We start from the raw sequence: 13,918 nt of genomic DNA on the forward strand, positions 1-13,918 counted from the left end.
GGAAGGAAGTGGCGGAAGGAAGTGGCGGAAGGAAGTGGCGGAAGGAAGTAAGTGGCGGAAGGAAGTGGCGGAAGGAAGTGGCGGAAGGAAGTGGCAGAAGGAAGTGGCGGAAGGAAGTGGCGGAAGGAAGGAATTGGCGGAAGGAAGTGGCGGAAGGAAGTGGCGGAAGGAAGTGGCGGAAGGAAGTGGCGGAAGGAAGTGGCGGAAGGAAGTGGCGGAAGGAAGTGGCGGAAGGAAGTGGCGGAAGGAAGGAAGGAAGTGGCGGAAGGAAGGAAGGAAGTGGCGGAAGGAAGTGGCGGAAGGAAGTGGCGGAAGGAAGTGGCGGAAGGAAGGAAGTGGCGGAAGGAAGGAAGGAAGTGGCGGAAGGAAGTGGCGGAAGGAAGGGGCGGAAGGAAGGAAGTGGCGGAAGGAAGTGGCGGAAGGAAGTGGCGGAAGGAAGTGGCGGAAGGAAGTGGCGGAAGGAAGTGGCGGAAGGAAGGAAGGAAGTGGCGGAAGGAAGGAAGGAAGTGGCGGAAGGAAGGAAGGAAGGAAGGAAGGAAGGAAGGAAGGAAGGAAGGAAGGAAGGAAGGAAGGAAGGAAGGAAGGAAGGAAGGAAGGAAGTGGCGGAAGGAAGGAAGGAAGTGGCGGAAGGAAGGAAGTGGCGGAAGGAAGTGGCGGAAGGAAGTGGCGGAAGGAAGTGGCGGAAGGAAGTGGCGGAAGGAAGTGGCGGAAGGAAGGAAGTGGCGGAAGGAAGGAAGTGGCGGAAGGAAGGAAGTGGCGGAAGGAAGGAAGTGGCGGAAGGAAGTGGCGGAAGGAAGTGGCGGAAGGAAGTGGCGGAAGGAAGTGGCGGAAGGAAGGAAGGAAGTGGCGGAAGGAAGTGGCGGAAGGAAGTGGCGGAAGGAAGGAAGTGGCGGAAGGAAGTGGCGGAAGGAAGTGGCGGAAGGAAGTGGGGGAAGGAAGTGGCGGAAGGAAGTGGCGGAAGGAAGGAAGGAAGTGGCGGAAGGAAGGAAGTGGCGGAAGGAAGGAAGTGGCGGAAGGAAGGAAGTGGCGGAAGGAAGTGGCGGAAGGAAGTGGCGGAAGGAAGTGGCGGAAGGAAGTGGCGGAAGGAAGTGGCGGAAGGAAGTGGCGGAAGGAAGGAAGGAAGGAAGGAAGGAAGGAAGTGGCGGAAGGAAGGAAGTGGCGGAAGGAAGGAAGTGGCGGAAGGAAGGAAGTGGCGGAAGGAAGGAAGTGGCGGAAGGAAGTGGCGGAAGGAAGTGGCGGAAGGAAGTGGCGGAAGGAAGTGGCGGAAGGAAGTGGCGGAAGGAAGTGGCGGAAGGAAGTGGCGGAAGGAAGTGGCGGAAGGAAGTGGCGGAAGGAAGGGCGGAAGGAAGGAAGGAAGGAAGGAAGGAAGGAAGGAAGGAAGGAAGGAAGGAAGGAAGGAAGGAAGGAAGGAAGGAAGGAAGGAAGGAAGGAAGGAAGGAAGGAGGAAGGAAGGAGAAGGAAGGAAGGAAGGAAGGAAGGAAGGAAGGAAGGAAGGAAGGAAGGAAGGAAGGAAGGAAGGAAGGAAGGACGGAAGGAAGGAAGGAAGGAAGGAAGGAAGGAGAGACTAAAAATCCCAGTGACCTTGCATCTTTCAGAAGACACTAATGCTTCTCAGCAAGCAGAGGGACATCCTGACCAGAGTCACTACTTATTTCACTTGTTCCCAGTCAAAGTTATCAGGAGGAGCACCAAAAAAGTTTATTGAAGACTCAACTGAAAGCTGAGCAAATCAAAACAAGTGCCAGTACCAAAAGACCAATTTTCCTTCACTCTCCCTGGTACAATCAGGTGTAGTTGTGCAGTAACAGCTGCCATTTTACTGCATTTCCTCAGAATAAAGAGCAGGGTTAAGGGAGGGAAGCAAACAAATTATCTGATCAGGAACAAATAAAAATAAGCTCAAGGTCTCTTATATCAATACATGTCTATATTAGAGTTTCCACATGATATCTGAGCTGTCTATATTAAGCCTCTCAGGCCAGTCTCCCACTAAATTAAGCTCTTGAGTGGCTTAAAGTTCACATGATTTTAGAGCCTATCTAGGCAGCTATTCTTTCTGCATCTCCTCTATTGAATGTTTCTTTGTCAGCTACCTTTTTCACCTTCAGTTCCAGTTCTCTGACGAAACCTTGTATGTGAGAAGTCACATGACATCAGGAAGCACATTTCATCTCTTTTAGAGATAAAGGATTTGAGAATGAAGTGGGATCAAAGACAAAAAAATTATCACAGTTGGTAAGAAAATAGTTTCAGTACTTAAAAATATAGCAACATGGAACCCAAAAGGTGATATACACTCCTAGCACTTCTAATCCTCAGGTTTTCCAAGTAATTCTTCTAACAGCCTCATGGTGACTTGAAGGCAAACTGTACTGCTCTAAAAGGTCATACATCCTTAGTCTCTAACTTCATATTTGAATTGTCCTAGTTAGGAAAGCTAGTAAATGTATTATACATCAGTCCCTCTACTTTCAGTTCTGTTTTAACATTAAGTTATTCTATTTCCTTGCTAGTCTGTGCAAGTTTTAGTATAGACCTACCATTTGCTTTCATCCAAGCTCCCTTCACATGTGTAGAACCAAACTGCTTGGTGGACAAGACCTCCTGTTTTTTATAGCACCTTTGACATAAATTTCATCTGTGTTCATCTTTCCGTCCTAGTACACAGTTAACAGAAAGAAACATTTCTTCTGATTGCACTCCATTTCATATCACATACACTGAACATTACATTTCATACATTTAACAGCAACAGCTGGGATACCTAAAAGGGGGTGTGGGAAGGGGTTTAGGGTTTGAGAAGAAGTAAGTCTGTTTAAAGTATTTCTTTTAAAATGTTCCTTCAAAAAGACTTTCTCTCTACAAACTGAAAATTGCTCAACACCTGCGCAAGGCAGCTGCTCCTCTGGATTTCAGAGATAAACAAAAAACAGTGGGGACGTATCCTGAGCCTCTCTGATGAATGCAAGCGCCTTACTGGAAGTAGACTTATCTTAAAGAAAAAACAAATGCAGGTAAGTTAAGTAAATAGGGAGAAAAAAATCATTGTATTCACTGTGCCTGTATGTTCTTTATCAGAAAGTGAAATGTGAATTTACAGAAGGGGAAAAAAAAGTGAGCCATACAGAAATGAACAAGAACCCATCAGATGTATTTCACTCGTGAACACTTCCGGTTTTTTTTAGTCTACTCCCTAAGGACATGGGCTTCTACTAGAATTTAAGTGCAAATCTGTTGCAATATAAACCTACCTGAGCCAGGGGGGATGGAAGGGGGATTTAAAAGAACCAATAATAAGGGTATTTTTTCTGTCTGATATGAGCTCCATCTCTGCCCAACTACAATTACATTCCTGTACTTTGCAATGTCATGTCAGAGATGCTAAAAACTCTACAAAAACATCTTGTTTCCTATCTTTACTTTCCTACAGTAGTCTGAAAACAATTGTAGCACTGAGATTTTTGAATGTGTTAAAGATTTTAGGTATTACACATCCAAAGTATTTTTATAAAGCTTTAAAATGCAAAGCTTTTCATTAAGAAATGTCAGCTTCCTTCAAGTCAATCAATCACAGAGCAAGGAACAGCTATTATGGGCATTGTTCCAAAGTTCAAAAACTCCCAAGGACAGAAAGGCCCTTTAAACTACTTTGGAAGTTGAAATGGGTTTTGTAACAAAGAACATGTAAAAAATGAAGTTAAACTTGATTAGAAGCAGTTGCAAGGTTTTTTTACAAATCCACCAAGCATATTCATTCTTTTCATGGAGTCCAGACAGAGCCAAGTTGTGCAGTAGCAAAAAGAACTAGCAAATTATAAAAAGTTGCTCCTCTTTGATTATTGCAATGAAGATCAAGTGGGAGGGGGGGTGGAGGGAATCTAAAGAGCTTTTGTGACTTCCAGTCACCAGAATACAAGAATGTAACTCTCCAACAGCAATCTAATAATCCAGAGACATTTGATTTAAAAAGAAAAACTGTTCTTAAAAAAATTCTACAAAGAAAACAATTCATATTGCTCATAATTCACAAATAATTTTGAACTGGTTTATTTTTATTTTCTGTTTTAAAGTTCTGGTTTTGAATTTAAATACAGGTAAGAAAAGCAAACTCAAATCACACCCAGAAAATAAGTCGTATAGTCCATGTCCTCATATTTCAAAGGAAACACTCATGTCTAAGCTCCTTATATTGTAAGAATTTTCATTTTAACAGAATGAAGTCGAGGATATCAATTAGACAGGTATCACTAATGGCATGCTTCAATAAATGGGCTAAGAGCTACTAAATTACCTATCAGCATACACAAAGATTAATACACATAGTATATAAATATTAACACCAGGAGTGCCAACAGAAATTGGTGACAAATTAATTGTCCTACAGATATAGGACAACATGAGTACCTCAAACAACTGCAATTTCTTTGCAACTGAAAGCTTGAAAAAGTGTGCAAGCAATTCCTCTTGCACCAATCTGTCTGCTTCCAGCATAGCACATATTTAACAATAATACCACAGCTTAAGAGACCTGATGCCCAAAGCAGTTTTATCTGTAACCTTAAAATATTAGCTCAGATTTCTTCTGGTTTATTCTCAAAAAAAAAATCTCATGGTGGTAAATAACATGCCAGTTTACTAACATTAGATGTGGAGGCAGGGAGGGAGGCAACCACAGCAAACAGTGATCCTTGACCCACTGAAGCAGAGTACACCATGACTAACCTACTTTTGAGCACCAAAGCATAAGTCTGTACTCCTGCCCCACCAGTCTAAAGCTGCATCTGGGAACGGAAGAGCAGCTCAGCTCAGCAGTATTTCAGAAAGACGCCAGGCAGTGTTATGCAGTGCAATAGCCAGAAAACAGCATTCAGCTAAACTGCTGAGTAAGGGAAAATGAAAAGTACTAAAGCAGCGTTTGCCATGTTTCTTTCGTCTGAGTTAATTTAAAGCATGGCCAGCAATGCCTCTGCATACACACTACATACACAGTACAGTCAAAGCTCACCTCTAAGAGCAACAAACAGTACTGGGGGATTACAGCTCCGAAACAGCCCCTGCTGTACCTGGTTTTCAAATCCTTCTGCTCCTGACCATCTGCATAGCACTCTTCCTTTCTTGTGTCTCCTTTTCCCCACCAGAATCTCACCATTTGGCCAGCAGGCTTGCTTTAAGCATTGCTTCTATCTGTGTTTCCTGCACATGAACACTTCTTGACGCCGTAAGGTCATTTGAATGCAATTGTAACTTTGGCTCACGCACAAGTTTCCTCACCCTCTCTTGGCAGAGCAGTTACACAAACTACCAGACTCAATCAAACAGGGTTAGCCTACTCCTCTTCTCAGTCTGCTGCATTAAAACCTTGATCTTTTAAATGCATATTACAATATCTTCATTTGTAACCACGTCCAAAATTTCTGAGAACAAAGCTGTATAGACAACCATACACAAAAATCCTCCGAGAGAACAGATGGTAGCAAATCTTTTCCTTCTAAACATCAGGAAAACACTGCAGAGTGTTTCCAGAGTCTTCACAAAAGTAGGAAGATTTATCTACAGAACAAAATAAAGCCATACTTTAAAACTGCATACATCTCAAAAGACGAAGGCTTTCTGGTGCATATGTTGAAACACTCATGAGAGAACAGAGCTATGAGCTCATCTGACAATCACACATGTACTCCAACAAATTAAACTCCCTTCAAGGTAGAGCCAGTCACAAACTCTGCCCTTCTCAAAATGGCATTTTTGTGTAGGGTATTACCTGTCCCTTTAACAGGCTTCTAAGAATTTGGAAATATTTTATCATTCCTCAAGAAAACTGTGAGCAATTTCCTTTCTTAACTTCTCCTCCAAAACAAGCCACAACAGTTCTTCTGAGCCAGCCTCCTATTCCTTCACATTAAGGACAAGTTTGGCATTGCAGCCACCTCTTCTCCAAGCATCCAGTTTTTTTTGTGGACTGATCCAACTGAAAACATAGTGCCAAAACAAAGCATGTGTAAACATTGTCTTCCAGGGGCAAGCCTGCACCAAGGATAAACTTTTGAATCTTTGTAGATATGAAATGCAACTCCCTTTGTGAAAAAAGTATTCAAAACCAGATGCTTCTTCAGACATAAGAACAAATAACACAACTTTAAGCATTTCTCATCTGATTTTGCTGATTAGAGGTCATGTCTAACTAAATAGAATTTTAAAAGTTAATCAAAAGACTCACACTTACATCAATGGTTCTTTACAGTGCTTCCTACTGCATCAAGCTTTTGGCTCCTGGCAACTCTAATAAAAAATATCCTTTTAAAAGTCTCTTCTAACCCAAACTATTCTGATTCTGTGATTATTCCTCAGTTCCAAACTGCGCATAACTGTATGACTGGATAACATCCAGACTTTAGGATACATGAACTGTCATTTACTTGATCAGTGAAGCTGCAGGTATTCCCAGTGCCTTTTCCTGCTTCACAACAGTCCCGACTCCAAGTTTTAAAATACTAAAGTGCAGAGCTGTTCCAAGCATCAGGCTATGATTATAACCGACTGAAATTCACCATATGGTGAATGGTTGATTTGATGAGGTGATTTACATTTGCAAACATAATTCTATTCCCATGTGCATTTCTATACTTCATCATAAACATGAACTGAAACACCTGCAGTAAAAGAAATTAAATTTGAGCCTGATAGTGAAATGACAAGATTTAAAGTAAAAACAAATAAAAAATTTTTCAAACAGACAAATTTTCTCCTTTTTCCCCAAAGAATGTAAAAAAGAAAAAAAAAAAAAGGAAAGATACACAGCAGTAGACCTTCAGCCATCAGTTAGACAACCCAGAACAAAACATTTACAGCAATATGCAAATACAGCACTTTCAGTGGTCAAGGAAGGGAATAAAATGCTCTTTTAAAGGCTGAAATTGCAGAGAAAACTCTTTCTTTCCAGCAACATGCAGAATTAAGAGAGATTTCCTGTTCTTACCCTTTCTGTACAAGTTGGGATTTCAGGAGATGTTTCCCCAAAATCACAGGAGGTAATAAAGTATATTGTGAAAATCTATTTTTTGTTTTCATTATTTTTAAGCTGCCAAACAGTTTTTCTGATAACTAAGAATTTTTCAACCAACAGTTTTCTTTTAGGTTTCCCAGAGTCCATTTTATTACCATGTCCCATCTGTCTTGCCCATGTATTCTTCAGCAGCAGAAACATTTGCTGACACTATAATCAAGAATGAACTGGCAGTAAAATTATTTCTCCTCTGGCAGACTGTGCCACTGTTAAATATATAGGGAGATAAATTAGAATTTAACTCTAGTTGACTGGCAACTAAATCTTGTATAGATATAGACAGATAAAGGCTATTTACACACAGATTTTCATGAGGTCACCTTGCTGACACAATAGAACCTTGAAAGCCTCAAGACATTAACCAGGTGTCTCCTGCCTACCCATAAAACATTGTGTCAACATAGTAGCACCAGTTCAGCACTGCATGACCTATACCATCCATCTACTCACACTGCACATCCTCAAGACTGTCTGCTTTGTGATAGTACAGCAAAGTCATTTCAAGTAATTTAATCTACTGTCTGGCACATTTATTCTTTGACAGTCCATCTGCTATGGGAAAAAACACCCCAACCAAAAAAAAAACCCCACCTTTAAAATAAGCCAATACGCAAAGCACAAAAAAAAATCTTGATTTCCTTTATCTACAATGTATTTCAATTCAATGTTTCCAGATTATTTTATTTTTGCAATATAAATAGCTTGCAATATAACTTTCACTACCATCTTAGCTTGGTGGTAAGGAGTGAAAACATCATTGTCTTTAAAATAATCAAGAGAGACTGGAGGAAGGAGTCACTTGTGTTAATAACTAGTGTTTTTTTACTAATGCAAGGTAATAAAAGTTCATCCTTTGTAGTAACTAGTATTGGGCCCAGTGAGTGTTAAGATCTAAATTGAAACAATGAACCAAGAAAGTTTACGGAGAAAACTGTGGATCATTTTTCTGGTGAAGGATATTCCCTACACTGCCCTTTCATACCCACACAAGCAACTATGTGCTCAGTGCGAAATCCTCCCCCTGCAGCTTCTCTGAAAACACTGTATGTAGGCAGGACAAATTATTACTCAGAACTAGAACATTTGGAACGTGTCTCAGCTTTTCAGATACCCAGATATAGTCAGTAAAGAGCAGATTATTCCCTGAGCAAGTGGGCAGAACTGTAGACTATCTTAATATTAAAAGTATAAAATAATTTATATGGCTACTATAAGAAAGCTGTAAAACAAATACAAAGGTCAGAATTTATATAAAAACGTTTAAGCTAAATACAGACGAAGTTCAGAATTGATTTAGACAGATTTAAGACCTTGCAAAAATAGGCTTGAGGAACACAGGAAGTCTCCACTTTCTTCCTCATCTAATGCACATTTGTGGTCTAGTATCAAAGTAAGTTAAAAGCAACTCAACCTCAGAAATAAGACTTAAACAAAAACAACATTTCACCCAAATACTTATTTTCTGTCCTGGCAGTCCTGCATCCAGAAAAACAAAAACCAAAGCAACCACCATTTTCACTCCCTTCTACCAAACACACAACTGAAGAAAAACAGAGGCCTTTTAGCAATCTGCACCATACAGAGAGAAAAAAAACCCTGTGGGCAGAAGTAGAAAGCAAAAGATTCTTCCCTGCCTCAGTTTGTGTGGTATTCATATGGCAGTACCCAACTCACCTGTCAGTGAGTTACACAAAAATGTCAACCAGCTGAATTCACCTGTTCCAGATACCCAGCAGAGAAAAGACACTACACAAGACACTCATAGCTGCAAGTGTGTCTTCATGGGATGTGTCAAGTAAACAAGTTTGAATCAGCCACTGTGGATCATTCTTCTTAAAGACAGAAAGAACAGGTTCTTCCTTACTTTGGAGTGTGCAAATTTTCTTTCTTTGAATTACATCAAACAATCCTTGCCTAGGTCTTAAAACATATACTAGCATAAATGAAGCAGGAAGTTCATGTTTAAAAGGAACCTTACCATTCAGTGTTAGCATGAAAGGGCAGAGGAGAAGACAAGCAGTGATGCTTACACAGGATATCTGAATGAAAATGGCTCTTGGGTAAAAGAGGAATTATTAGAGAGTTCAGCATCAATTTGACAGACTTTCACAGGAGCTCATGCCAGGGAACTGGAGGGACTGGCTGAGGAGCAGAGATCAGAGCCAGGTACAGCCATCCTGAGGTAAGAGGTAGCAGCTGCAGAGGGCTGCATCAAACATTCTGTACATCTGCCCCTATCCACATGGGAGCCTTGTTCTCCAGATGGCAAACAGGTACCAAAGACTGGGGCTTTTTTTCTGGAATCAGTTTAAAGAAAGGCAGACAGCACAAACTGAATAGACTGTCAGCTGGTGTGAAACAAGAACTGGCTTGGTGTCATCCCGATTATGCTAAAAGGCCCCAAGACAGTGTCAGGAGGTTCCCAGTAGAAAAGCAGACAGTGTGCATATGTTGTCCCTCCCTCAGGCCCAAATTTCCTCTTTCTCCAAATTCATTATTAAGAAGTGGCTGTAACTATTAAAATCAAAATATTTCAGAACAGACCTCAGATTAAAAGCAAACATAAGAATTCAATATTTACATTTTCACCCACAATTCTACGAAAAAATTAAGCGTGCTTTAGGGGGTAGAGAAGTTAGGTGAGAACTGAGCTGCTACTTTCATCTTAACATTAGTGAAGACAATTCCAACAAACTCCTGCATATCTCTACGTAGCCTAACCTTTGTTCAGCATCTGCCAATCCAAAACACTAAACTGATCTCCTAATTTTTCACATGTCACCATTTAATCACCAGAATTGTTAAGACTAAGTTTGTGTAGCAGTAAAGTCAACCAAAAGTCCAACTCTGCCCTCAGTTACAGTCTAGTAAATCCAGTTAGTATAGCTGTGACAATTCGGATTTACACAAAAACAGTAGTAGTGCAGTGGAGTAGAATATAGAACTGAAAGTTACCAGCTCAAAGACAACTTAAATTAACACTATGACTGCTTAAGTTTTAATTTTTTAGTTGGTTGGGAGCTGTAAACACCAAGTCTCCACCACGAAAAGTATCCTTATCAGTGAGACAAGCTAAGTGAAATTACTTATACTCCAACAACCCTTTCTAACCACACATATCCACAGAACATTTAACCTCCCCATTTGGCAGCCCAGTGTTGTACTCAGATATGGCACCATTTAATTATGAACTGGATTGCTACAAGAGAATAGGACAGTTAACTTACTGCTGTTTAATGAGCACGCTCTTGTTAGTTGTGAATACATTCACTGTACTCATTAAATCAGGAGGCACCGGAGTTCTGAATACATCATTAAAAGGATCCAGGAATGCTGCTGCTTTGTTCAGCATGACTACATGCTCTGCTTGACAGTTGGAAAATGAGCAAGAAATGCAAGCCCCTTCCTGTTAGGCCAGCAGATCTAATTTTAAACTAGGACAAGGGAGAGAGAGTGGGAGATCTGCTTCTTCAGAACTTTGCTCATTTTAGAACACAAATTTCTCTTCCTAATGCTGACTTGAAGCAGAAGCATACTCAGTCCTGTAAGATAGCAATAAAAAGGAAATATCAAGCTTGTGGAAGGGAGGGCTACTTAAAAAATAAATTACTAAGTAAAGAAACAAATCCACAGTCCATTTTCAATACATCCAAGGAGTATGCATTAATCTATCAGCCTATCAATTAGCAAAATGAACCTTCATAAAACAAATTACACACACACCCCTAACATGGTAGTTCCCACACTATTTACAATATACTGATTAAGGCTGTAGAAGGAGTGAAACTGACTAGTAGGTTCCTGTACATTCTCACAGAGGAGACATAGAACATACATTCAGTGAGAAGATGAGTTTTGCTCAGTCTACCCACAAAGATACGCACCCACATGAGAACCTATATGTCTAAAGCAATCTAGAGTTACAGAGAAATTAAAATAACTGTCAATTGTTCTGCTCAAACCCATTGCATGCAAGCATTTTCTACCAAAAGAGGTAGGTGAACCAACATCATTGATGGCATCACTGGAGCTGCATGGCATCCTGAAAGTCAAGATTTAACAAGCACAACTGCTTCCTCTAAGCACATCCTTGGAAGAGGGAAATGCATTTCTGCAATGTGTTTGTAACAAATCTTCCTTCTGCTCTCCTCCCACCACATGCACAGGGAAGTGAACAGGTTGCCAAAGTTCAGAACTGGGGGAAGAAGGGGGAGCTGAGGCAAGCTTAATACTCTCAGTGCAAGGCTGTGCAAGACTCAACCACTTTAATCCAAGCAATTATTTTTCAGTTAGAAAGTAGTTGATACAATAAGAAGCCATATAAATACTCAATTCTGGCCAAACAATGGCTGCCACCTATGAAGGCAGGTTTAATACCACAAGCATATTTAGCTCAATCTCCTCCCATCGTGCAGATGGGATAGTTCACCTCTTACCTGAGAAAAACATGTTCTAACCAGTCATGTTAGCACATTTTAAGACTTTGCTTGCTCTAGGCCTCAAAACAAGCCTCTGGAGCTCATCAAGACCCCAGTTTTCCCACTTTTACCAACAAAATAATCTTTAGGAAAAAATCCTTCTGATTAAGCAGTCAGGCTTAATGCAACATGCCATGACTAATCCTCTTAAATTTTCTCTGGGTCCCACACTGTAATCTCAGTAACACAGGAGAAACTGTTCTTTTCATAGGAGCTACGTGACTCTGTGAACTGTCACAATCTTACTCAAATAGCAAGTGATTACTCACTGCTATCAACCTGACTTATCAACACACAAGTTTCAACACAGAGTCCTGCTTACTTGGGGTACAAACACAGAGCAGTACTCTCAAATGACCAGATATGAGCTGTAGAACAGCACTCACATTGAACACCACAGACTTCTGGGGTCACATCTCATTGCTCCCCACAGTGCACTACACAGATGCACTTAGCTCTTTTAGAACATGTTGTGGAAACAGCCTGAAGAACTACCTGGCTCTCCAATGGTTTAAAATAGCACCCTTACCAGAAGGTAGAAAGATTAACAGTTTGGGGATAGGAAAATCAAAAGGAGAAATCACATGCAGACTAGATTTAGAGACATATCCCTTATCAGCAATATACACCTATAAGTGCACCAGAGCATTTTGATTAAAATCAGTTCACTGTCTTAAGAATGAAAAAAAATCAAAAAACTTTAGGTCATCCACGCTGTTTCCTTGGTGTCAGATAAAACAATGCAGAGGATGAGTACTGAGATCTTCTGAGTACTGAGATCTTCTGAGTATGGTCTGTTCTTCTAACATCCAGCAAGAAAAATGCACAGAGAAAATGCATGCAAAAGAGCCTCAATAGGAACTGCATGTTAGATTGCTTAATTTGGGACCTTTTCTCTTTACCATACTAAAAAGCTCTGTAAGAGAGAGCTGCCTTATAGAGTTCAGAAGCTGAGAGATGGGCACAGAAAAATTCATAAATAATAAACTTCTCAAGTGCTGAATTTTCTTCCCTTTGTGCTCAACACAGGGCAACTCATGCACCATCTCAGCTGCTTTAACTCAAAAAATGCCACATACTCTGATGACAGAAAGGAAAGGATGATGTACAGGGAATTGTCTAAACGTTTGTTGTTCTGCTTAGCAACAACACTAAAAAACCATAGCTAAAAAACCTGTAACACATGAGATACAGAGACATACTTGTTACCTATTATAAATAGTTTGCATTCTTCAACTCCTTATGTACTTTTGGTCTGCCATTAAGTCAGACTTGCATCTTCCTGGCAGATATCTCCCTTTTGCATTTTGTACAACACAGAGCATATCAGAACTCCACAGAGCAGCTTGTGATTTATACTTAACCAGTATTTAAACTGGTTAAGTGACTTTTAGAGAGAAAATAAATTACACATTCAAAACAAGACACACATACTCTTATGACAACAAAAAGAAAGAAAACACATGCTTTTCTTCATGCTATGTGCTGTATCACCATAATATAATAAGCAGTACTTCTGTTCAAAGACTTTAATCTCATTATTAATACCTCTTTGCTCTGTGTACATTACATCTTCTCTTGTGTCTCATCACCATCATTCAAAATCTTTGCAGGTACAGCTCTACACTATATACCTACACAAAAATAATCCAGCAAGGATCCTGCATAAATGTCAGTGATAAGGAAAACAGAAAACAAATACTTAAATGGCAAAACAAATGCACTTCCAAACCTGAGTTCTGGCTAGACCCTCAAAGTCCTCCTTTTCAAGGAAAGCACTTGTATTTGCTCTCATATGAACACATTTTTTGTTCTTATTCCAAATGCTTCAAACTGCTTTTTAATACATTCAAGTTAACAAATATCTTGTCCAGGGGAAAAAAAACTTAAAATCTGTTTGTTGAATGGGAAAATAATTTGTCAGAATTTCTTTTTCCATGTATTCCACTGCCCCATATGTAGGGGCTGGAACAGAGCCTAAGAGCATCTGCCATGTTGTTGTAAAAACCCCTAATAATAGCACAGCTGGTGTCCTCAGCCTAATGATCTCAGCACAGACTCATGTGGCCACTCCTGACTCTAGCCCCCAATCCAGGCAAAGCATAGAAACCCTCAAGGGCTGGACACATTCATTCATTCATTCTTAACTCAATTTGCATTTCACTAAAGAACCAACACAGAAAGCAAGTTGAAATCCTTACCTTTTGAGCAGTTCAACAGTCACTGTTTCCATAAGATTTCCCCACACTCCTTTCATTTAGCTCCAGTTTAGCAGTATTCCATAAAATGAAGCTCCTCAACAAAATAACTGCAAATCTCAGGGATCCAGGGTTAGAAACCTAAAATGCTTAACTGCATTTAACTATACTACAGAGGT

The 13,918-nt window shown here is 40.4% G+C and overlaps 1 protein-coding gene across 10 annotated transcripts in view; it reads right to left on the bottom strand.

The window, feature by feature from the left end:
- Positions 1 to 13,918, bottom strand: part of TRAK1 (trafficking kinesin protein 1) — a 127,935-nt gene that overhangs the window by 98,857 nt on the left and 15,160 nt on the right. For 5 of the 10 annotated variants that reach the window (XR_003946079.2, XM_018909688.3, XM_050970712.1 and 2 more), the window contains exon 1: positions 5,064 to 5,210. The exons of 1 other annotated variant lie outside the window; for it this stretch is intronic. Coding sequence is in view for 8 of the 9 variants with exons in the window: in XM_018909688.3 (XP_018765233.3) it covers positions 5,064 to 5,149 (86 nt within the window). In the remaining variant the exon portion in view is untranslated. Of the gene's footprint in view, positions 1 to 5,063; positions 5,330 to 13,918 lie in introns of those variants that run through there. 4 more of the 10 variants (XM_018909687.3, XM_050970711.1, XM_050970710.1 and 1 more) reach the window with 2 other exon arrangements.

This window comes from Serinus canaria, chromosome 2, assembly GCF_022539315.1.
Source record: "Serinus canaria isolate serCan28SL12 chromosome 2, serCan2020, whole genome shotgun sequence".
Taxonomy (NCBI): domain Eukaryota; kingdom Metazoa; phylum Chordata; class Aves; order Passeriformes; family Fringillidae; genus Serinus; species Serinus canaria.